The sequence below is a fragment of the Chionomys nivalis genome, chromosome 6 (assembly GCF_950005125.1).
Source record: "Chionomys nivalis chromosome 6, mChiNiv1.1, whole genome shotgun sequence".
NCBI lineage: Eukaryota > Metazoa > Chordata > Mammalia > Rodentia > Cricetidae > Chionomys > Chionomys nivalis.
In genome coordinates, this window is record NC_080091.1 from 99,592,732 (window position 1) to 99,618,153 (window position 25,422).

General features: G+C 42.1%; 2 protein-coding genes across 4 annotated transcripts in view; both read right to left on the reverse strand.

Moving 5' to 3' along the window:
- The window catches only part of Pigg (phosphatidylinositol glycan anchor biosynthesis class G), a 32,797-nt gene extending 25,641 nt beyond the window's left edge, over positions 1–7,156 (reverse strand). For all 3 annotated transcript variants that reach the window (XM_057771778.1, XM_057771777.1, XM_057771776.1), the window contains exons 1-5: positions 6,910–7,156; positions 5,839–6,044; positions 2,899–3,108; positions 1,930–2,118; positions 829–970 (exon numbers count right to left, since the gene is read on the reverse strand). In XM_057771778.1, coding sequence (XP_057627761.1) covers positions 829–970; positions 1,930–2,118; positions 2,899–3,108; positions 5,839–6,044; positions 6,910–7,063 — 901 coding nt within the window. In that variant the 5' untranslated portion in view covers positions 7,064–7,156. The remainder of the gene's footprint in view (positions 1–828; positions 971–1,929; positions 2,119–2,898; positions 3,109–5,838; positions 6,045–6,909) is intronic.
- Positions 7,157–15,351: 8,195 nt separating this feature from the next.
- Dr1 (down-regulator of transcription 1) lies at positions 15,352–23,596 on the reverse strand. Its single transcript, XM_057773231.1, has 3 exons — positions 22,822–23,596; positions 18,538–18,701; positions 15,352–17,362 (listed from the first exon to the last, which is right to left on the reverse strand). The coding sequence occupies exons 1-3, from the start codon at positions 23,039–23,041 to the stop codon at positions 17,216–17,218; spliced, it is 531 nt and encodes a 176-aa protein (XP_057629214.1). The 5' UTR covers positions 23,042–23,596; the 3' UTR covers positions 15,352–17,215.
- Positions 23,597–25,422: the final 1,826 nt, after the last annotated feature.

The window sequence follows — 25,422 nt, forward strand, 5'->3', positions numbered from 1 at the left end:
GAAAACATTGTTTTGGAAATGACTCTCATGGTCTTGCCAGCTGCAGGCACATCTTTCTCCACTCTTTCAGTCCTGGCTGCACTTGCTTTGGCTTTAAACTCACCAAGATGCAATCCCAATGCATCAGGCTACAGGACCAGAACCAGAGAGTAGCTGCAGGTGTCAGCTTTGCTTTAGTCTTGTGGGGGCAGAAGGGCATGCAGCTGGGGGGTGGGGAGAGAGACAAGCCAGGCCTAGGAACGGGGCCTCAGCTAGTCCACTGTGCTCTCTGACCCTGTGCCTGCTGTCACCAGACAGTCTAAAATAGCGAGCACTTCTAAAGATGTCTGAAATAGCGAGCACTTCTAAAGATGTCTGAATAGTAGCTGCTGGCATTTTTCTCAGTTTAAGATATTTGGACCCAGGCAGTGGTGGCTCACACCTTAGGTGAATCTCGAGTTCGAAGTCAGCCTGGTCTACAGAATGAGTTCCAGGACAGCCAGGGTCACACAGAGAATTGTCTTTATTTGCGGACTCCCTCATTTATTGTGTGTGTGTGCATGGTGGGCACACGGCTGCCACCAGAGGGCAGCTGTGAGAGCCGTACCCGACCACAGGGCCCCTGCCGACTGAGACATCTCACTAGCCCAAGACAAATTTTGAGGTGTTCCATAGCTAGCTAGTAATATTTCTAAAACTGAATTCTTACAAAAAGTACTTATATTTTGAGAATCAGAGCAAAGAATTTAAATTATAAATCCTGACTTCCCGTCTCCCCTTTAATTTTTATTTCACATTGTTTAGGATAACTTATACCAGTTTTAAACGTTAATTGTTCCTAATTCTCACCAGGTTTCCTTTCAAATGCAGAGCTGACTAAGATCAGAGGTGTGCTCACTTCCTCTGTGGAAGAGGCCCCATGGCTCCCCGTCTCAGACATCCCATGGTCACCACAGAGAGCCAGCAAACTGGGTAAGGGAGTCTCTCTCTCCTGTAAGGTAAAGGAGAGCCTGTCAACTGTACTTGTCTGACAAGAACATTTATGGTCTTGCAAAGGAAACAACTGTATAACTTCACTTTAGTTCATCAACAGAACCTTCTCCTTAGTGCATTAAATCTCTTCCGATAAGCTTTGAGTCAGATCAAACGGTCAGAGGCAATCATGCTACAGGTGAAGAGAGAACCGTGCGGAGCTCAGAGCATACAAGGGTTGTGGTTATGACCTCCGGCAGCAGGGAGCCTGCCATTTCCAAGCTGTGGGCATCCGACAGCAGGGAGCCTGCCATTTCCAAGCTGTGGTTATGACCTCCGGCAGCAGGGAGCCTGCCATTTCCAAGCTGTGGTTGTGACCTCCGGCAGCAGGGAGCCCGCAGCAGGGAGCCCGCCATTTCCAAGCTGTGGGCACCCGGCTCCTCTTGCCTCAGTTTCCCACCACTTATTTTGCAGAAGCATCCAGAGGGGACGCTGGGCAGGTCACGGGCTTCTCGCCCAGAGCTCCGGCCATTAGACCTTACCTGTTCCAGTGATACTGAGTGCTTCTTCTTTACCTGACACACAATACACAGATAGTATGAATCTGTCCCTTCCTCCTGCCAAGTCTCTTCACATAGAACACTCTTCCAAGAAGAGTGTCCTGAATACACTATTTGAAATTATAGCCTCTCCTTAGTACAGGGGTGCTGGCTCCTGCTGCCTGTGTTTTCCTGAGACAGCAACTACTTTTTGGCACATTTATATTATTTACTGTTATTTCTCATGCTTCCTTCCTGGCCAGAGTGGAACTCTCTAAATAGCTGCACTCAAGGAACAGCGATGTAGTCGGTGCCCACGGCAGAAGCATGGTTGGTTGGCTGACAATAGGCAATGCTCTCTCAGTCATTTCTATTCATTCTAGAAAATATTAGCAACATGAAATCCCACCACCATGCAATGGACCACAGTAAGCCTCACCTTTGACAACAGTGAAGTGTGAATCTTCATCAGGATACTGTCCATTTCGCTGAGCTTGTGACCAATCAGGGGGCTGTTGGGCCCAGAAATGTGGCCAATGTGATCCAGCCCTAGATAGTGAAGGATCAACACATCCCAGTCTCCTCTCTTCAATACTTTATCCAGATGTCTTGTGACATTATTATCCACCTTCAAGGGGCGGGGAAAGAGGAAGTACGTATAAATAGTGCATCCAAAGCCTTGAAGTCATTTAAAAAGGTAAATGGACATGAGTATTAGACTAAGCTTATGCCTGTTCTTTATACTGCCTCTAGTTTGTGAACAAGACACATACACAGATAATTTAAAGGAGAAAGGCTATTCTGGTATTCACCCCTCCCCCAGGGGATCATTGCTTGTCTCCCGTATGCCCAGACAGGGTCCTCACTCATTCAGTGATGCAGCTCCTCGGCTGTGGCACCTTTCCTGATCTTCTAAGCCTATAACATCTGTACAACTGTTTTTATTTGGGGGCCTACACACCTTGGTTCACACTTTTAACAGGGTTTATGCCTCTACTTACAAGTGATGATGGAAATGAATGATTTTTATAATCTTGCCACACCACTCCATTAATTAATAAATACCACACAGGAAATAGCATCGCCTGAGTGAAAAATGGTAGTACCAGGCTCGACTTGACTTCAGGCATATGCTGCTCTTTTTAAGAAACCGACCTCGGAAATGGGTGTGGGAGTGCACGGCTGTAATCCCAATCTGACCTCGGAAATGGGTGTGGGAGTGCATGGCTGTAATCCCAATCCGACCTCGGAAATGGGTGTGGGAGTGCACGGCTGTAATCCCAGCACTCTGGAGGTGGAGGCACAAATACAAAAAGTTCAAGGTTGGCCACTGATATATATCAAGTTCCAGCCTACCCAGGCTACGTGAGACCTTGTAATTGGGGAGGGGCGAGGGCAGGAAGCTGACCTCTATATAATCTGACACAAAGAATGATGCTGTCCCATCATACTCCACAAAATGCTTTGGGAATAATTTAAGCCATGTTTCATCTCCGTAAAAGATCATTCTTTTCCCAGCAGCTTTGGCCTGTCTTATCACATTATCTTCTAGGAGCACAGGAGAATTGAGGTTCCTGATGACATCAACAAAGCCAGGGATACTCCCTGTCATCAACGCCTGCAGGAAGAAACATTCGAGACTTAAACAACAGATCCAAAAGTGCAGCCTCGGTGGCAGACGGCTACACACCTACAGTGGACCCTATACTGGTCATGAAAGCTAGGACAGCAATAGCCAGTGCAGTGGGGAGACAGGACACAGATAATGAAGATTTGATTATTTAATGAACATGGTTCAGGCAATCCTTTCATGGGTAAGACAGGAGAGGAGGAGACAATAACAGTTAGACATAGTGCCAATCACAGAAGCTCTGGGTTAATGACAGTTAATGCTAATACATATGTATATACATTGAAAACATGAACCTATATATTCAGACCCTTTGTCAGGGTTCCAAGTAAGATTTAACACGCTCTATGTGACAAGCAAGCTCATTAACTCTAACAAACAAGCCCTAACAATCCAGTAAATCGAACATCTGTCTCTTAAGTTGTTTTTTTTTTTTAAAAAAAAACTGCCAATATAGAGTTCTCAAAGTGAAGTGGGCCAGGACTGTTAGTGGGACATCAGACCCCACCCACAGTGTTGCACCAGGCAACAGATGGTGGCCTTGAAATATCCTGTCTTTCTGATACAGAGAAATCAATACTCCACCCACTTTTACCACAGACCCTACCAGGCCACAGAAATAACAATAAATCTCCATGATTTGGAGTTATACTACCATTTAATACAACAGCCATAGATTTGTGATAAAAAGGAACAGAAATCTTTGTAATGACTACAGAATTCTAACAAAATTTCTTCAATGGCAAATAAACACAAACTTCAGTTTTTGGCTCTAGGTCTTGGACTCAGTGCTATACACATGCTAGACAAGTGCTCTACTGCTGAGTTTTACCACCAGCCAAGTAAGTAAATATAATCAACCAGACTCCAGAGCGACAGAATGAGGAGCTTGGCAAATCCCTCCACCCCACCCCCTGCCCAAAAGCAAAGGAAAACCAACAAAACTATCAAAAGCAATTACTTTGAAACTTAAATAGTCACCAAAATTATGCAGTAAGTTGTGCAGGCATTAGCCAAGGAAACACTGTACCTGTGGTTTTCCTATCACCTAATCTGATAATGGCTCCATTGCAACTGGCTGTGACAAACAAGACACCTACTTAAAATCTGAAAGGGGGCTCTGGGAAAGACGACAACTACGGATAAGTTTTAAAGTATCCACGTATTTTTGGAATCTGGAAACTTAGAAATAGCCAAAATTCCTAGTTCTTCTGGCTGAGAAGGAGTTCTTGTTCAAACAGTGAAAGGTCAGTAAGGTGTCCCTGCACACATGAGCCTCAGGTAGGTGTCTTGATATGGGATAAGCTCAAACACAACCTTCGCAGTAACTGGCTGGCCCTAAACCACACTGGACCAGTGAAGCACAATGGAAGAGTGGTTTAAAAACAAGAACTTAAAATAATCTAGGGTCTTGTTAGGTTGCTCAGTGGTTAAGAGTACTTGGCACCTGCAGGCAGCCCAGCATCAGTGCTCAGCATCAGTGCCCAGCATGCATAGGACAGCGCACAATCACCTGTAACTGCAGTCCCGGGGACACAACACTCTCGTCTGCCCTCTGCGGGCACCACGCACATATGTAGTACACATACATGCATGCAGACAAAATGCTCAAACAAATACAATGAAATCATTTTTTAAAAAATGCAGTACAGGCCCAGATTTTCAAGCTCCCTTGCCCTTTCTACCAGCACTCTTCCTACTCGTCCTGATAGGATTTAGTGTGATTTCCTCAGACGGGTTCATCTGACTCCGTAACCTCAACTGCATCTCTATCCCTCCAAACTCAGTATTACATGCGGGTCTCTTCCATCAGGCAGTCATCACAAGATAATTATGTTTACTTGAAAGCTCACTTGTTTAATGGCTACGTATGAACATAGAGACTAATAGCCTTTGAAAGTAGAGGTACTGTTCCCCCTAAATGTATACCCATTACACTATCAATACCTACTACTTGCTCAGTAAGTAGCCTTCAAGCCAATCTACAAAAAAAGCTTCATTTTTTTTTTTTTAAATTTAGCCATGATTCTTGGGCAAACCACTATGCACTTCAAAACTACCCTCACCAAAGTGAACACTTAATTATGTAGAAGTAACAGTTGTTAAGGCCAGTTCATACTTGTTTGATCATTTTGTGTAATATAATTTCAACAAGCAATTTAATTTAACTGAGTTTGTTTCCTTATATATACAGGTTATGAAACAGTCTGAATATCTCTAAAGGTTCCCTCAAGCCTGATGACTCTGGAACACAGCAGGCCACCAAAGAGGAAGGGATCTCTTGGTTTACAGTGGCCTGGAAAATCTGGTTCTAAATCTTTCCTTCTTTCCATGAAGTATGAACTCTGGCTACTTCACAAGCGGTAAAAAGATGGCTCGCTCTTATTATGGGGTTCCTTCAGCATCCCACTCCCCCAGTAAAACTGACAGCATCAAAATATTTTCCATTTTATTAAAACAGGGTCTCCAAGTAGATTAGATAATCTCTCTAAACGTTCAAAATAGTCAAATCAAGATTCATAAAACAGCCGGGCGGTGGTGGCGCACGCCTTTAATCCCAGCACTTGGGAGGCAGAGGCAGGCGGATCTCTGTGAGTTCGAGACCAGCCTGGTCTACAAGAGCTAGTTCCAGGACAGGCTCCAAAACCACAGAGAAACCCTGTCTCAAAAAACCAAAAAAAAAAAAAAAAAATTCATTAAACATCATGCTAAATTTACCTTGATTCGAGGCATGGTAACTGTAGGTGGCTTTGCCTCGGCCACAAAACTATGAGATGCTCCCTTTTCCACCAGGTAAGTTGTGTAGGGCATGTACTTCACGCCTTTGGACCCAAACACAAAATCATCTCTTAAGGCATCTATCAGCACAATAACAACTTTACTGAAGAGAGGAGATGGCAGCTTGGTCCAGTTGGAACTGGCTCCTAAAAGTGTTTAGAAAAGGGGAAATTAAAAATAAATAAATAAATAAATGGGAAAAATAAACTTTAGATTTTATTTAGTACTCAACTGCCTTTAATGTCTTTTTGCTTGTTCTTCTAACACATATCATATCTAGTTCGACCCGAAAGAAAGCCCATTTTTGGTAGCCAGTGTTAATTTTCTGAGACCAGACAAGGCAACCCTGAAAGACAAGGCTCTTTCAAGGGTTATCACTAGCCCACAGATGTCAGACTACCGAGCAGGATGTGTTCTGGGCTAGGCTATGTTAACAACCAGCAGGTACCCAGTAATACGTGGTGAATTGATCTTAGCACTGGGAGGAGTCTAGAGCAGGGATGCCTCTCCGAAAAAGACCTACAGTTGGGATCTGTGCCCACGCCTAAAACATAGCCTACCAGGTAGTAAACCGGTGGGTTTAGAAATGGCTTACACGTCCAGTGTCTGGATTGTGTGGACCTGTTTCAAGCATCAGTCTTCGTCTGGTGTGTGTTTCTGTGGAGGACAGTCCAGGGTTCTAATGCACTCTTAACCATGGAATGGGGAGGTGTGCTGGAGAGTAGCAGGAAATTGGAGGGGTCTGAAGAAATATTACCTCTTTAAACCTATTGCTCAGAACTGGAAACCTAAATTGGGAGTGATTGAGAGGATTATCAGGAAAAGAGACAGGGATCAGTGCATAGCTGCAAACGAGAAGCCGAGCCGGAGTCACTCGTGGCTTACACTGATATCACAGAGGCCGGCTGCGATTACCTTCAAGTTGTATGACACAGAAACAACCTACACAGTGCAAACTGTTCCGGGGAGGGGCAGAATGAAAGCGAGGACCACCGGGAAGGGGATCCATACCTGCTACAGGCTCGGGCGCCGGGGTTTCTACACCGTGCTCTGGTCTGGCAGAAGAACGAACCGGAGCAGGGAAGAATCCCCGAATAAATATCGCGACCCCGACCACCTCGATCGCGACGCAGCAGGCAGCGAAGGCCCCGGAGCCCAGCCGCATACTGCGCAGTCGCTAGGCCGAGGTGGCCTGAAACTCCCCGGAGCTTCAAGGAGTGCGGGACCGGTAAGCAGCAGCAACTCCCCGGCTGTCAGAGTCGCCTTCCGGCGCGCCTCTCCGCGCCAGCGCACCGGAAATACGTCAACGCGCCGGCGGTCGCTCTCTGATGACTTCCTACCGACCGGCCCTCGGAGCGATCCTACCGGGAGAATCGGTGTCGGCTCGCCTGATTGTAGCCCAAAAAGCCCTGAGAGTTCTCTGAAGCCAGGTTTCCAGTGCCACAGCCACTCAGGATTGCAAGCTTCACGCCTTCCACCCTTGAGCCAAGCGCATCTGGCACCGCCGTCGTCCACGCAGGTTTTTAGCTGCTGGTTTTCACGTGTATTAGGCGCACCTCACCTCCACCCGGTGTTACTGCCCCGGTTTCCTGAAGGGTCTCAAGGGCTATTTCTGGGGCAAGCCTGCAGGTTAAGCGACCCTGATTAAAAAGAATCCAAAGTCTCTCAACAGTGAACTTTTGTAAAATCAAAATAAAGTTATATACTTTCTTACTCCAAGAATAAAGAATCAATAAAAGGTCCCAATAAAATCAAAGCAAAACCCAAGTCCAAAAGTATCTCAATATCTGATATCTTGAATTCACAGTCTGCTGAGCTCTAAAAGCTCGATTTCTTCAGCTCTGCCTTTCCTAGCACACACAGCATGTCCTGTAGACTCAGGCTGGCTCTCCTCCAGACCTGCTTCTGTTTGAGGTGGTTGTCTCAAGGCACCGATTAGTGTCTCTCCCACAGCAGCTGATGTTGCGCCCTCAACAATGGTCTTTCCTCGGGGACTTCATCCCTGCCACACAACCACACAACTCAGCGGCTCTTCATGACTTCGTCATGCCTTCAAGACTGACACCATTTGATAGAGTTGCACACATTGTCAAGTCTGGCTGCCAACATGAGAGGCAGCCTCGATGATACTGGTCCCTTCCCCCCTCCCTCTCTCTCTCATTTTTTGTTGATCATTGTTGTTTTTGTTTTCTTGTTTTTCGAGATAGAGTTTCTCTGTGTAACCCTGGCTGTCCTGGAAGTAGCTCTGTAGTCCACACTGGCCTTGAATTCACAGAGATCTGCTTGCCTTTGCCTCCCAAGTGCTGGGACTAAGGCGTAAGCCACCACTGCCTGACTGCCCGTCCCTTTTTAATCAGCACTAATTTCTCACCTCTAGCTAACCAGCATTGATTGTATCATTAAAGCACAATAAAGCAAAGGCTCTACGTCAGTCCTGCTCGTCTCTTGTTAATCATAGCTTATCATTCCATTACAGGTGACCAGACATCACAATTTATTTTTTTCTGTTTTTCTTTCAAATAGCCATGAGTACTGTTCTTTCTTTCTATGTTAATTACAGGTCATTAACTATTTTAAAATTGTCCTTCACAAAAATTGGGAAGGTTTTAATCATTGTTTCTAAACATGTTTTGTGTTCTATTTTTTCTTTTCTTCTGCAGGTCCATATATTAAATTGTGTATTAAATTGTTTCCAAATCGCCCCACCAGTTTCACAGCCTGTTTCTCTTTGGGGAAAAAAATGGAACTTGTAGGACAATAGATGTTTTCTAAATTTTACCAATCACTAACACGCATCAGTAAAGCAGATGTTTTCTTCTGGTTTCTATTTGATGGATCTTCCTCTTTCATTTTTCTACCTTTAAGTACTTGAAGACAGTTTAGGTTGCTTAACTTCTTGTCTGTTCCTTGCAGTATTTGGTTTAAGAACCACCCCCTCCCCTAACACAAACCTAGGAAACACATTGTTCAGTTCCTTACATCTAGAAAGATTTCATCTTGGACATTGCAAATCATACGCCACAGGAAAGGTACTTAGAAGATTGTGTTTTAAGTCAGTTTATTCCATTTCCAGACTACTCTTTGTAGAGTTCAGCAGTGGAGTCTCCATTTGTTTCGCTTTGCAGGATCTGTTTTTGTTGGTTGCTCAGGATGGTCCATGGATGTGCAGTTTGGTTGTTATCCAATTGTTTTGTTTTGTTTTATAACAGATTTGGGCACTTAAATTCTTTGACTTCTATTCCTGACTACTCCCACTCTTTATTTTTCTGCTTGTTTCTTAGCCTTGTGATACTCTGGTGTCTAATGTTCCATGGTGGTGAAACTGTAGCTTTTGTTTTCATGAATTTTTTTCTGTAAGGATGAATGTCTTAGCCACTGTTCTGTTGCTGTAAAGAGACACTATGACCATGGCAACTCTTACCAAAAAAAAAAAAAAAGCATTTAATTGAGACTTGATTATAGTTTCAGAGGTCTAGCCCTTTGTCGTCATGTGGGGCATGGTGGCATGCAGGCAGGCATGGTGCTGGAGAAGGACAAGGACAGGGTGCTGAGAGTTTTTCATCTGGATCATCAGGCAACAGGAAGAGACACTTGACCTGGCTTGGGTTTTTGAAACCTCACATCCCGACCTCAGTAATGTACCGCTCCAATAAGGCTACACTCCTAATCCTCTCAAGTAGTCCCTCTCCCCAATAATCAAACATTTAAATATATGCGCCTAGGGGGGACATTCTTTTTAAATTGTTTTTATTGAGCTATATACTTTTCTCTGCCCCTCTCTCTTCCTCTCCCCTCCCCTTCTACCCTCTTCCATGATCCCCATGCTCCCAATTTACTCAGGAGATTCTTTTTTTTTTTTTTTTCCCGAGACAGGGTTTCTCTGTGGCTTTGGAGCCTGTCCTGGAACTAGCTCTGTAGACCAGGCTGGCCTCGAACTCACAGAGTTCCGCCTGCCTCTGCCTCCTGAGTGCTGGGATTAAAGGCGTGCACCACCATTGCCCGGCCAGGAGATTTTTTTTCAACTTCCCATATGGATTAGATCCATGTATATCTCTCTTAGGGTCCTCTCTGTTGTCTAGGTTCTCTGGGATTGTGATTTGTAGGCTGGTTTTTCTTTGCTTTACGTCTAAAAGCCACTTGTGAGTACATATGATATTTGTCTTTCTGGATCTGTGTTACCTCACTCAATATGATGTTTTCTAGATCCATCTATTTGCCTGCAAATTTTAAGATGTCATTATTTCTTTCCACTGTGTAGTACTCCATTGTGTAAATATACCACATTTTCCTTATCCATTCTTTGGTTGAGGGGCATTTAGGTTGTTTCCAGGTTCTGGCTTTGACAAATAATGCTGCTATGAACATAGTTGAACACATGTCCTTGTGGTACGATTGAGCATCCTTTGGACATATAAGCAAATTACTGGGTCTTGAGGAAGGTTGTTTCCTAATTTTCTGAGAAATCGCCACACTGACATTCAAAGGGGTTGTACCAGCTTGCGTTCCCGCAAGCAATGCAGGAGTGTTCCCTTTATCCCATAGCCTCTCCAGCATACGTTGTCATCAGTGTTTTTGATCTTGGCCATTCTTACAGGTGTAAGATGGAATCTCAGAGTTGTTTTGATTTGCATTTCTCTGATGGCTAAAATATTGAGCATTTCCTTAAGTGTCCTTAAGCCATTTTAGATTCCTCTGTTGAGAGTTCTCTGTTTAAGTCTGTACTCCATTTTTTATTGGATTATTTGTTCATTTGATGACCAATTTCTTGAGTTGTTTATATATTTAGGAGATCAGACCTCTGTCTGATGTGGGGTTGGTGAAGATCTTTTCCATTCTGAAGGCTGCCGTTTTGTCTTGTTGACCGTGTCCTTTGCTTTATGGAAGCTTTTCAGTTCCAGGAGGTCCCATTTATTAATTGTTTCTCTCAGTGTCTGTGCTACTGGGGTTATATTTAGGAAGTGGTTCCCTGTGCCAATGTAATCAAGTGTACTTCCCACTTTCTCTTCTATGAGGTTCAGTGTGTCTGGCTTTATGTTGAGGTCTTTTTTTTTTTTATTTATTTATTATGTATGACAATATTCTGTCAGTATGTATGCCTGCAGGCCAGAAGAGGGCACCAGACCTCATTACAGATAGTTGTGAGCCACCATGTGGTTGCTGGAAATTGAACTCAGGACCTTTTGAAGAGCAGGCAATGCTCTTAACCGCTGAGCCATCTCTCCAGCCCCTATGTTGAGGTCTTTGATCCATTTGAACTTGAGTTTTGTGCATGCTGATAGATAAGGATCTATTTTCATTTTTCTACATGTTGATATCCAGTTATGCCAGCACCACTTGTTAAATATGCTTCCTTTTTTTCCATTTTATATCTTTGCTTCTTTGTCAAAAATCAGGTGTTCAAAGGTGTGTGGATTAATATCTGGATCTTTGACTCAGTTCCATTGGTCCTCCCATCTGGTTTTTATGTCAATATTAGGCTGTTTTCAGTACTGTAGCTTTGTAGTAGAGTTTGAAGTCAGGGATTGTGATGCCTCCAGAAGTTCTTTTATAGTAGAGGATTGTTATGGCTATCCTGGGTTTTTTTTTGCTTTTCCATATAAAGTTAAGTACCGTTCTTTCGAGGTCTGTGAAAAATTTTGCTGGGGTTTTGATGGGCATTGTATTGAATCCGTAAATTGCTTTTGGCAAGATTGCCATTTTTACTATGTTAATTCTATTTACCTAAGAGATCTTTCCATTTTCTGGTGTCTTCTTCAATTTCTTTCTTCAAAGATGTAAAGTTCTTGGCATACAGGTCTCCCACTTGTTTGGTTAGAGTTACTCCAAGATATTTTATGTTATTTGTGACTATTATGAACACAGGTGGCTTCCGTTTTCTTGATAACTTATAATATTATCTCACCTTCATAGAACCAGAGAATGTGCAGGCACGGAAAATCAGATTTTCAGGTAAGTTTAAACTTTTCAACACCAAAACACCAGATTTCCTGAAATTTTATATTAAATGTTTAAGATGTGTTATTTTTCTTCCTGAATAGAATCCTTGAAATGGATCATTTTCTTTTAATTATCATGACCGAATATTCACTTAGTATCTCTGGTGTTGAAGTTCTAGGAACATTTTCTAAAACCCCATACAAAGTTGGTACTGGCTAGAAGCAGATACAAATGGAACCATAGGGCTGGAGAGATGGCTCAGAGGTTAAGAGCACTGGCTGTTCTTCCAGAGGTCCTGAGTTCAATTCCCAGCAACCACGTGGTGGCTCACAACCATCTGTAATGAGATCTAGTGCCCTCTTCTGGACTGCAGACATACACGCAGACACAACATTGTATTCATAATAAATAAATAAATAAATCTAAAAAAAAAACCCAAATGGAACCATAAAAGCTTTACCATGACAGCCCTAGTGATAACAAGCTGTTCCTAGACACTGACAATACAATGTGCATGCAAATGCATTTCAATGAATGACATACACAAAAAGACTGATATATATATATATATATATGTACAGTTTATACAGAGAAAAGATTTACTGTGTACTGGAAGTATCAGAGAAGGACTGTAATAAAACCTGGCTCTTGCAGAATGAACATTTTTTTTTTTTAGAAAGAACATTCCAGTGCATGGAAGAAACATATGCAAAGACAGTTTTATTGATAGCTAGTCTTTTAAAACGTCTACCAAGATGTGTGCTGTTCATGTATGCTTATATTCTGTTCATTTGAATGTAGGATGACACCATAATTGCTCTGACCAATAGAATGTGATAGAAGACTTTCTGGGACTTATTATCTCAAAACTTCAGATGACTGGCAATTTCCATTTCCTTTCGTGGAGAATGTTCTTGAGATGCTTTCTTGGAATCCCTCCATGGGTTTTGAAGTCAGGCAAGCAGTGGCATATGTCTTTAATGTAGCACTCTGGAGGAAGATTTCTGTGAGTCTAAGGCCAGCTTCATCTACAGAGCAAGTTCCAAGACAGCCAAGGCTACACAGAAAAATCCTCTCGAAAAACCAAAACCAAACAAACATATCCTTCCATGCTATAGGAAGTCCATCCACATTGAAAATCAAGGTGCTACAACTGACTACCCTAGCTAAGAACTCACCTGAAAATGTCCACTAAAACATGCAAATGAGTCATCCTGAACATATTTCACCTTCCAAACAATATTTTACGTATATTCAATTGGGCTGGAGAGAGCTCAGTTAAGAACACTTGTTGCTCTTGCGGAAGACCTGGGTTAAAATTACCAGCAACCAAATAGTGGTTCACAACCATCTCTAACTTTATTCCAGAGGAACCAATGTCCTCTTCGGACTCCCAGTCACCAAGCACACACATGGTGCACATACATCCATGGAGATAAAACACGTACATACAAAATAAAATAATTCTTAAAAAAGAATTTCACTCAATTGGTCTCACAAAATGCTCAGAATTGTGAGATGTACCATTGTCTTGTGGGCTGAAGATGAGTGTTTGCCTAGTATACACAAAATCCTGGACTCATTCCCCAGTACTACATAAACCAGGCAACACTTCAGGAAGTGGAGGCAGAAGGAACAGAAACTCCAGGTCATCCTCCACTACTTAATAGAAAAGATAATTAGAAGGTTACTGGAAGAAACATGAGGGAAGAGGGCTGAATTGTTAAAGTTGCCAAGCAAGAAAGAGGACCAGAGGTTCAGATTACCAGAATCCACATAAATGTTAGGTGGCTATGTTGTGGAATACTTTAACTATGTTAAGATTTGTTACTTTTGTAAAGATGTGTTACTGTTTTACCTTGCCTGCCTAAGACACCTGATTGTCTAATTGTTGGGACCGTTTGGAGTCCTGGCCTCCAGATGCTCTTCCCTACTAGAGATCTTTACTTTCCTTTTGATTTGAGTTACTAAAAGCTATGTCAAAGTTGTTTACCAGCTCTGCTTCATGAGCACGTGCTGCCTTGGCCTTGAGGATCAGAGGAAAGGTTTTCACCTGTTGGCCCACTTGACTGTTGGGTATATAAGCGTCCATGGTGCTATTGAATAAAGGGCTTCTTACCAGTGACTAGAGGTCCGTGTCTCTGTTTCCCTGTCTGTGTGTCTTTGTATGTTTCAACCTCTAGCCCCCTGTCCGAAGCTCACAAACTGTATGGTAGTGCATAGAGCGCAGACAAGCGTTGTGCGCAGCATCTAATAAAAAGCTGAGAGTTCGAGACCAGCCTGGTCTACAGAGCTAGTTCCAGGACAGGCTCCAAAGCCACAGAGAAACCCTGTCTCGGGGGAAAAAAAAAAAAAAAGCTGAACGGCCAATAGCCAGGCAGAGGAGGGATAGGCAGGGCTGGTAGGCAGAGAAAAGGGGAGACAGCTAGGCAGCAAGACTTGGAGGAAGCAGGAAACCTGGGAGGACAGAAAAGAGATGAGGTAAACAAACCTCAGGGCAGCACTCAGATGAATAGAAATGGGTTAAGTTAAAAAAAAAAAAAAAAAAAAAAGCTAGTTAGAAACAAGCCTAACCTAAGGCAAGTTCATAATTGGTAAGTCTCTGTGTCATGACTTGGGGGTTATCGGTCCAAGAAAGCCTGCTACAAGGGTGTGGTAGCTCACCAATAAAATTTCCAGCCTTAGTCAGCAGAAACAGGGAATCCCTGGAGTGAGCTAACTTAGAAGATTATCTTTATAGGTGACCTCTGGGTTTGACCGAGAATGAACAAACTAAAATAACAAGAAAGATTCCTGGCACCAACATTGGGCTTCCACAGGCAAGTGTACACACAAATGCACCCACGCCTACCTGAACACACAATACATTAGTACATGCATGCATACATACATACATACATGCACAGGGAAAAAGAAAAATTAGCCTGCAGAGCAAGATACTGTCTTTTTTTAAAAAATTACACTTTAGCAACCTTACAATCTGCTGGAAAAATATAGATTCAGATGGGAAAATATTTGCTAAGTATATTTCTCAAAAACTAGAGATTTTGTTTAGACTAAATCATTCTAATGACTATAGCAACAAATAATTATGACTTTTAAATGTTAAAAACAGGGCTGGAGAGATGGCTCAGTGGCTAAGAGCTTTACTTGTTATTCCAAAGGTCCTGAGTTCAATTCCCAGCAACCACATAGTGGCTCACAATCATCTGTAATGAGATTTGGTGCCCTCTTCTGACCTACAGTGATACATACAGGCAGAACACCATATACATAATAAAAATAAATTATTAAAAAAATGTTAAAAACAAGGTACTGCTTAATGAGCTTTGCTCTGCCCGTATCTGGACATTTACAAAAAGAAGAAAAACTATGTTTTCTGAAATAGCAGTAAACTAATGAGGAAAGGGGGCACTACATACCAAATAACCCATGTCTTTCATACTAGTCATTCTCAAAAGTGCTGAAAATCGTAACAGAAATTGCCATAATCATTAATTACAAAAACAATTTATAAAACACATCAGAATTTTATTGCTTGAAGAATACAGCATATGAAATCACAAGAACATCAAAATGAAAAGTCACTAGGCCTCAAACATATAATACATTATCAGATGCAGTAAAATATTAATTAACCTGAAGACTGCATCAGAAAAAAAAGTATGGAAAAATATCTAAGTTGTTTGAGAAACATACACTTAAAACAAAGTAAAAGAATGTTACAGTACAAATTAGAATAGGCAGCAGTGACTAACTTATTGTTGTAGACTAAACTACCTACCTTTGGTACTTAACCTTTTTGAGAGAACAGTTTCCAAACACTTCATAGGCATATCCATCAAACACCTTAAAATAACTTCAGCATAAAGCATTCAGCAAAATTACTATCCTTTTACTACCTTTTCTGTTATACTGGGGAAGTATATCTATCTGATAAATGCATAACAATATTTCCCTTTTTCTAAAACTGCAAAATATGAATATTAAGAAATCTAATACTTATAAACTCTACTTAGCTCTCCAATTAAAATTAAAATCCTGGCATCTAGAATCTCTTCTGGGGCTTGGTGAATACAGAAATTTAAATGACTTGGCAACAGACATAGGAACTTAATGACTTCCTTAGATGGCATTTTTATTTTTTGTTTCCAAACAAGCAATACACCACTTCTCCAAATACACTGGGTCCCTCTCACAAACACTATCACACTTTAGTCACTGAAACCAAATTCAAGCTGCTTCCTTTAACAAGCAAGTTAACACTTCATATAGGGCTGGTCAGTTATGACACTTTTTAATCAAACGCAAAACTTTAAAGCCATCACTCAATTATTAGGGGGACGATGTCATATCAAGAATTAGCACTGGACTCTTAAGGTCACCTAGTCAAGAAAATGCAAATGTTATGCTAAAACCAAACAATATGTAAACTACATGTTAAATAATATTTTTAAAGCCCTCTCTCATAGCAAACATGTTCATTAGTTTTCATTTATTTCCCCTAGCAAGTCTGAATATCCATGAGCCTCAGTTAAACCAACGGAACCCAAGCAACAGTTGCATAAGTCTTACCTCTATATGCAAATGATATAAACAAGAACTAAGCAAGTAATACTATGAACAATTACCAAACTGGAGTGAAACAGTGCGAATCACAACAATCTTCAAGATTAGCCAGTTTCTGAAATGGCATAGTGTAGCTCAGGATAAATTATACTATAATAAAACTAGTTTTTACTGTTACACAAAACAATAACAAAATCAAAAACGTAACTCACCAAATTTATACAGCTATTAGTGAATACATTTCCTTTCTAGTTTTTGAATGTCTTATTTGAGTTTTTCTCTTAGCAAGTATATTTATCTGAGCATATATAATTGTTGCCTGCATATATACTCACTTTAAAAGACAAAAAAAAAAAAATTTAGATACTATATAGAACTGAATTTTTTCCGCCGACCTGATTCAACGTATTCTGCATCACACCATGCCCCATCTCAATATAAAACTCTCAATTTTAGTTCGGTTAAAAGGGCAGAGAAAATGCAAATACAAATTAAGACATCTGTGTAAATTTCACTGTATTTTTATAAACCTGACATTTTCTGTAATACTGTTTATAGACCAAATAAAGGGTTCACACTGCTCATAGATTCCAGAAACACCATTACAAATTCAAAGCTGATGTTATATTGAACCTTAAATTTTCAATGTTGAAAGAGACAGTTTTACATGTACAGCACAGCAGTTGAAATCTGACAGCAGACATCTCTAGAATACCAACGGTAAGTCCACCAAGATGCATACACAATTACAGATAAGCATTTCTTCCACTGTTTTTCTTTATAGAGGACACAGAAGCCGAGATGGTGAATTTCAGATATCATCATCATCATCTTCATCTTGAGAAGACCCTGCCTGATTGGATGCGCTGGCTGAGGCTGCAGCAAGCTGGGCTTGTTGGGCGGCTTGCTGCATTTGAAGCCATTCCTGTTGGGCTAATTCTGCTTGTTGCTGTCTAGCCTAAGAATTAAAAACATAAAAGTGTACACATTTTGGTTAAGTGTAAATTAAAGTAACTAACAGACTTACTCAACAAATGTATATAGATATTTTCCAAGTACTATGTAATTATGACATACCTAGAAAACAAGAACTCTTAATATTTTTAGTTCAACTGAAGAAATTGAAAAGGGACTGGAGAGATGGCTCAACAGTTAAAAGCACTGGTTGCTCTTCCAGAGGATCTGGGTTTCTTAGCACCTACATGGCAGATAACAACTATCTGTTAAAGGATCCAACATCCTCTTCTGGCCTCTGCAGGCAATGTACACTTGTCCTGGAACTAGCTCTTATAGACCAGATTGGCCTTGAACTTACAGAGATCCACCTGCCTCTGCTGGGATTAAAGGGGTGTGCCACCACCGCCCGGCTTAGTAGTTTATTTTTTAAGATTTATTATTTTAATTATGTATGTGTGTGTGTCTGCAGGGGATATGTACATGAGTATCGGTACTCTCAAAGGCCAAAGGTGTTGGATCTCCTTGGAGCCTCCCAATGTGAGTATTGGGATCCAAACTCAGGTCCTCTGGAATAGTATGCATTCTTAACCAAAACTCTTTCTTGCCTACTCTAATAAACGACACTTGTATCTTGTGCCTGATAAAGTTTAAGGCTCAAAAGCAGTGAGGTTTGATGGTACAATTTCTATTACCTCAGTACTTGAGGGACTGAGTCAGGAGAACTCTAAAACCAGCTTGGGACAGATCAATGCCTTGCTAACAGAAAATGTTAGACTTTCCTTGTATCCACTCATAATAAAATCTAGTAGCAGTCAGGCAGTGGTGGTAGTGGTCTTTAATCCCAGCATATGGGAGGCAGAGGCAGGTGAATCTCTAAGTTTGAGGGCAGCCTGGTCTAACAGATTGAGATCCAGCACAGTCAGGGCTACACAGAGAAACCCTGTCTGGAAAAACAAAAACAAAACAACGATAAAAAGAGAAAAAGGAAAGAAAACCGGTTGTTGCAATTATTACATGAACTAGAGTCAAACTGGCCAAGTTCTAAACATCAGTCTCAGTAATAAGCAATGAGCTAGAGAAAGAATCCTCTAGATACGTTGATTTATGAAGTGATTTTCAAAAACCCCTTGAATTTGGTAAATTTCCAATGAAAATAATGTAAAGCACACGACTTACCTTTGCAAACAATTCCTGTTGCTGTCTCAGCAGCTCTTCCTCAGGAATGCCGAGGTTCTCCAAGCGAGAACTGGCCTTTCTTCTTTTTAGCGCCACCGTCTTGCACTCTTGTAAGACTTCTTTAACTTCACTGATGTAAGAGCCGAAGCCCAAACTTTCTAGTGCTGCGGAAATAAAAGCATGAAAGGTGAAAAATATAGCTTTCCCTCATTCATGTAACATTTACCTTTTTGTGTTAGTTTCCTGTTGAGAGACAGTTATTTAGCAACTGTTTGGTTAACTAAGACAAAATATTTTTATCAACCATTAGCCTTCAAGTTTTTTGTTCTTAATTGTGTGTGTGTGATTTGTACGCGTGAGTGTAGTGCCCATAGAGGCCAGGTGAGGGCACAGTACTCCCCAGGAGCTGGAGTTAAGGGCATCTTATGAGTGTGTGAAAACCCAAGTCCTCTGCAAGAACAGCACCGTGCTCTTAACCTTTGAGCTATCTCTCTAGTCCCATATTTACCTACTTCCTTAAGATTTGGCTAGAGACTGGTTAAAAGCTAATGGAACATTTCAAGGCACAGGTTTTTATTTTTCCCTCTTTAACTTTTAAAATTTCTTACAAAAACATGTGGTTTGAGTAAGAAAAATATCTTTCCTATGTCACTTATAATAGTCAAGCATCATTAAGTCTGTCTGTTTATTAAAGAATATAAAAAAAGGCAAATTATTTAGAATTTACTGGTTAATGACACAGTTTGTCCCATTAAAAAATAGGCTAGGAACATATATTCATTAAGTTACAGAAAGTAGGATGAAAATAGTTAAGCTAACTAAATTATGATATTTTATATATTTATTTGGTGATAAAATTATTTCAGTTCCTAACTATACTTTACAAAAGTGCATCAGAATGTTTAATTTATTCTAATAAGATAAACCCAGGTAGCAACTGAGTGAGTAAAATGGCCTGAAGTAAGGTACAGTTAATTAACTATTATAAAAACTCTAACTTCAACATGAAAGTCTTTTTAAAACGTGTATTAACAAAAAACAGGCGGTGGTGGCACACGCCTTTAATCCCAGCACTTGGGAGGCAGAGGCAGGCGGATCTCTGTGGGTTCGAGATCAGCCTGGTCTTCAAGAGCTAGTTCCAGGACAGGCTCCAAAACCACAGAGAAACCTTGTCTCGAAAAACCAAAAAAACCCAAAAAAACAAAAAACAAAACAGGGGCTGGAGAGATGACTCAGTGGGTAAGAATACTGGTTACTCTTCCAGAGGACCGGGGATTCAATTCCCAGCACCCACATGGCAGCTTACAACTGTCTGTAACTCCAGTTTCAGGGGCTCTGACACCCTCACACAGACATAACTGTAGGCAAAACACCAACACACATAAAATAAAAATAAATAAAACACAGAGAGAGAGAATGTATATTATACGTATGTATCTTCAGAGAGAGAGAAAGAGAGAAAGAGAGAGAAAAAAATGTATATTGTATGTATGTATCTTCTGTTCCTAAATAATCAATGCTGACAGCATTCACTTTGTGACTGGCCTGGAACTCACTTGCTTTTGCCTCTCACAGAAAAACAATCTGAAAAGGTTGTATCTATCATAATTCTACCAGCTTTCCAGAGTTCCTCAGGAAGGATACATTTCAAACACCTAGAACACAAAAAAATTTCTCCAATGTGCAGTGCTGGTGCACGCCTTTAACCCCAGCAGAGGAGGCAGAGGCGTGCTGATCTCTGAGTTCAAGGCCGCCCAGTCTTGAAAAACCAACCAAACAAACAAAAACCTTAAGGCAATCACAGTACACTAACTGGAGCAAGACTACAGCTATTCTCACATACTTTTTTTTTTTTGGTTTTTCAAGACAGGGTTTCTCTGTGTAACAGCCCTAGCTGTCCTGGAACTAGCTCTTGCAGACCAGGCTGGCTACACAGAGATCCACCTGCCTCAAGATGAAAACCACCACCACCTGGCTGTATTGGTGTTTTAGCTGCATACGTGTCTGTGTGAGGGGTCCCTTAGAACTGGAGTTGCAGACAGTTGAGCCACTGCGCAGGTGCTGGGAGTTGAACCCAAGTCCTCTGGAAAAGCAATCAGTGCTCTTAACCGCGAGCCATCTCTCCAGCCCCTCTTATATACTTATTGGCAACATTACAAGAAAAAAGGTAAATTTATGAGTGTCAACAGGTCGATTCACAGGTTTTTTTTAACATCAGTAGATTGCCATCATCACAGAAAATAGTTTTTCACTGTAACTTTCTGAGTCATGCATTAAACCGAACGAAGTTAGCGTATTCCAAAGTTGAACTATTTAGCATACTGCTTGCTATGGCTGCACTTTTATTCAATCATCTTGTCAATCAGAATTCTAAATATATTCTAAAAAAAAAAAAATGAACCTTTCCCCAAGAAGACAGATTGCGTTATTAGATTCTTAGAACAATCTCATTTTCCTGGTACAAACAAATGTGTAGGCACCTCCTATTGAAATCCTCTGCAGTTTTCATTAAAAAACTGATGCTTTAAGAGGAGTCAAAGACAATTTTGGTTATTTGTCAGGTAATTGTTCAAAGACTTAGGAAAACAATCACATATAACATAAAAATAAAACACAGACAACTTGGCTTCCATTTTCTTACCACTCGGCAAATCAAACCAGCAGTTTAAAAAAAAAACCAAAAAACTAGTTTCAAGAATCAAATAGGTAGGTTGGGAAAATAGCTCTGTAGGACAATGCTTGCCTAGCACATGTAAGGCCCTGAATTCAACACACACACACACACACACACACACACACACACACGCACGCACGCACGCACGCACGCACGCACGCATCAAATAAATGCTCGGCAGTGGTGGCGCACGCCTTTAATCCCAGCACTCAGGAGGCAGAGGCAGGCAGGTCTCTGTGAGTTCCAGGCCAGCCTGGTCTAGAGAACTAGTTCCCTGACAGCTAGAACTGTTACACAGAGAAACCCCATCTTGAAAAAAGGAAAAAAAAATCAAATAAGCAGCAGGGAATGGTGGTTACAGCAAGTGTTTTTTTTCCCTTAGGGGTTATCTACTGTGAACTGAAATGGCAGAGTACATGCGTATGTAATATACTTATTTACACACACACAATATCGTCACAGCAGGGTGTGCTTTACAGCTACCTTCAGCACAGGGTAAAGGCTCAAAGGAGTCACTTTATCTTTTTTCAATCCTGATAGTGGAAAAATATAAGTTATTCCTTCAGACTGAATGCAACTTTCTCCTAAAAGTTCATGAAAAGCCACAGAGAGTATTTCCCCCCAAACGTGCTGTCTCCCTTCCCTGCGACCATCAAAAACGCAGTCTCCCAAATCCCTACTAAAAATATTTTCCAAGATAAGGAAGAAACTGTTGAGATGTTTAGAAATGCTTTCCATAAAACCTTAAACACACACACACAATGGTAACAGCACAAGGAAAGGACAGAGAGCCTGCTAGCGTGTCAGACCCAGTTCAAGGCCCAGTACTGGAAGAGGTGTGGGTGCCCTTGTCACTTTTTGCATAGCTTTCGGTACAAGCTTTTCAACATTTTCTAAGAATAAAACAATCAAAAGTTGGAGGAAGTCAAAAAGAAAAAAAAAATGTGTCATTTGCCTTTTTCTTACAGAGAGCTTTGGTAACATGGTGATGATTGTTTTTTATCAATTTTTAAAGCAAAAACAGGCTCCCTTTTTGGAAAGCAATAAACTTTACAACACTGAACACTCAAGTTTTATATATATAAATAATTCCGTACTGGTAATCAAACCCAGGACCCGTGCACGCCAGGCACACGATACAACACTGACCTACATCCACAGTCCAAGTGTGTTTTCTGTTCGTGTGTTCAACATGAATCTTTTCCTCTACACTGGTAAAAAGGGTCAGGTGAGGAAGAGGTATTCTGTGACTCAACGCATGCTTGACGTTCTGTCTAAAATTTAACTTTCCCTGAGAGAATCTTTAAGCTCCTTTCTCACCTGTTATTATCCAAGTTAAACTGCAGGCAGTCAATTCTTGTTGCTTTAAGACCCGACTGCAAACTGTACTAGTTAGGTATTGAGGATGTTTGCTGACCCTAATGTTTGCACTTCTTATTTGCATTAGCTGGATGAAAAATGTCCGAAGAATGCTACATAGCTATTAAGATGCAAGCTGTCTCTAGGCCTTTGTGACTTCTTCATTACAGGACTTACTAGTGACACGAAGCGGTTATGCTATCTGTCAGCAAGACTTTTCCCCTGGACCGTCATTTCAACAAGTTCCATACCTTGTATGACGTGCTCTGGGGAAATCGTCTTCTTTTCCGACTTGTTGCAAATCTCATTGGCTTCCGAAGATATAAGGTGAATGAATTCAGTGCAGCAGTTCACGACCAGCTCTCGGGCGTCGTTGGCCACCCGGACGTTAGGGAGAGTCTCTTTGATCATCTTATTTATAGCAGCTCTGGGGATAGTGAGGTCATCATCGTTGCCAGACGAGGAAGCCATCGTACCTTCCTGCCTTTCAGGCCCCAACTTTTAAACTCCTCGACTCTGGTCCACCACTTCGCGAAGATTTCAGGCTGCCCCCGGGCAGGGGCGTCGGGGTCGGGGGAGCTCGGAGAGGAGGGAGAGGTGGGTTGGCGGGCCGAGAACGCCCAGTGTGGGAACTCCTAGTGCGCGTCTGAAGGGAAGGTCGGGGTGCCGAGGGCTCCGGGGACCCGGACGGCACGGGAGCCCCGCCGGCCGCAGGCCCGGGCGGACACCCACAAGCCCGGCTCTACAGAGCCGGAGCCCCCGCGGCCGCCGCCACCAGCAGCGGTTGCCGCCGCCTCGGCCAAACCATCCTTCGGGCACCCGCGCGGCCGCCTCACAACATGTCTGCCGAGGCCGCCGGGGAAGCAAGGCGAACGGGGCCGAGCACAGCCGGAGCCGCGGCCTCCGCCGCCGCCGAGGCGAGAGCAGGGGCGGAAGCCGAGCGGCGCTAACGGTGGTCTCGCTGCAGGCCGGGAGGGAGGCTTGCCGCAAGCTGGTCCCAGCACGCTTTGCGCCACCGGAAGTCTCTCTCCCCAGGTCCCACCCTCCCTCCTCCACGGATTTCCGGGTGTGCTCCCCGCCCTGCCCCACGAGGCCCCCGGGAGGCGGAACGGCGGGAGGCGGGACGGCGATGCTCCCGGGGCTCTCAGCCCGCAGCTCCCGCCCGGCGTTTCCGCGGTCAGGCCCTAGGGGAGCTCGCTGGCCCTGTGCAGGCTGTGTGGGCAGAAGAGCCGCCGAGGGCCACGTGGCGGAGGAGCTCTGGTCGCTACCACGGAACTTCGTTTTCCTCTTTCCTCAGCTGTCGGAATTAGGGCACTGAGTGACAGGAGCTCCGAATGGGACACGGGGAAGCAGATCCCTGTGTGTGTGACCGGAGGAGGGATTTTTATAACTAACAGCGTTCAGATCAGAGCTCCCTGCTCTCGTTTATGAGGAAGAAAGGAAACTTTCAGAAAAGTGGCTCTCCTCGGTAACGAGGAGCCAATAGTCAGATCCAATATATTGGACTATCTTAAGCAACTCGGATATATGCCTCCCGGGGTGGTTATAACTAACTAGTGCCAGGTTCATTACAGAAGTTGCATTATTAAAAATATATATAATAAAACTCACAGTCGGGCATAGTGGCGCACGCCTTTAATCCCAGCACTCTGGAGGTAGAGGCAGGCGGATCTCTGGGAGTTCGAGGCCAACCTGGTCTACAAAGTTCCAGGACAACCAGAACTGTTATATAGAGAAACCCTGTCTCCGAAAACCATAAAACGAAAAAGAAAACTCACGTACTGTCACATTGGTGAATAGTGGAATGTTGTAATTTTTAAAAGGGCTAAGCCATTAAATGCACGTGTGCAGTTCAGTTCATCGTATTCTTTGTTGACAGACTGGCAGGTGGGATGTTTGCAATATTCTCTTCATGTATTTGGTTTCCAGGAGACCATCACTGTCAGCTGCTCTCTCCCACCCACTCTATTAGACCTAGTTCCACCGCGGAGCTTGAACAACAGCCTTGAGTAACGTTTTCTCCAAGATGTTTGCTAGAAAGTGTAGATTCTTGATTATCAATGCTATTAAGCTTAATCTTTGATATACAGAGTACATTTTTTTCTTTAAAATAAGTGAAACTTGGTTCAGATGTATCACCTTTATGAAGTATTGTTTACTGTTTGTTTAAAAGATTTATTATATTGTCTACATTTATTTGGGACTTAGTTTATCAGTCTAAAAAGGCTATCTAGCAAAAATTATCTCCAGAGTTGCCACATGCAAATCTTGTTTCTGGGAATTTATATATATATATGTATATATATATATATATATATATATATATATATATATATATAATAACATGCTTTTTAGAGTTTTATGGTGTAGATCAACAGAGCACATGCTACACTGTTATTCCAGTAAGGGTTCATTACTACAGATTCTGTGGTAATATAAGTAATGTGGAATGTGTGAAAAAGACCTTGCTAGGATTAAAGGTGTGAGCGCTACCACTACCATAAAAAATAATGTTTAAAAAGATTAGTCTGGATTGACATGTGAGATGGAATGGTTATTAAGCTATTCCAAAAACAAGTTAATGATGTAGACAAAGGAGAATAATAAAGGGAAGAAATCAGACATCTGAGAATAAAGTTTACAGGGTTAATCTTTGTATTGCATTTGTAGCAAAATCAGAGCATCATGCATAGCTAATTGAGAAAAGGGGAAGCTGAGAAGAAGGGAGCTTGGGATGGAGAAATATAAGTAGCCATCTGTCGGTGACCAGCCTCTACAAAAATACCTTTCTCCAGGGCAGCAGCATGGGAATTAGAAATATAGTAAGGATATGAACATGCAAATGAAAATAA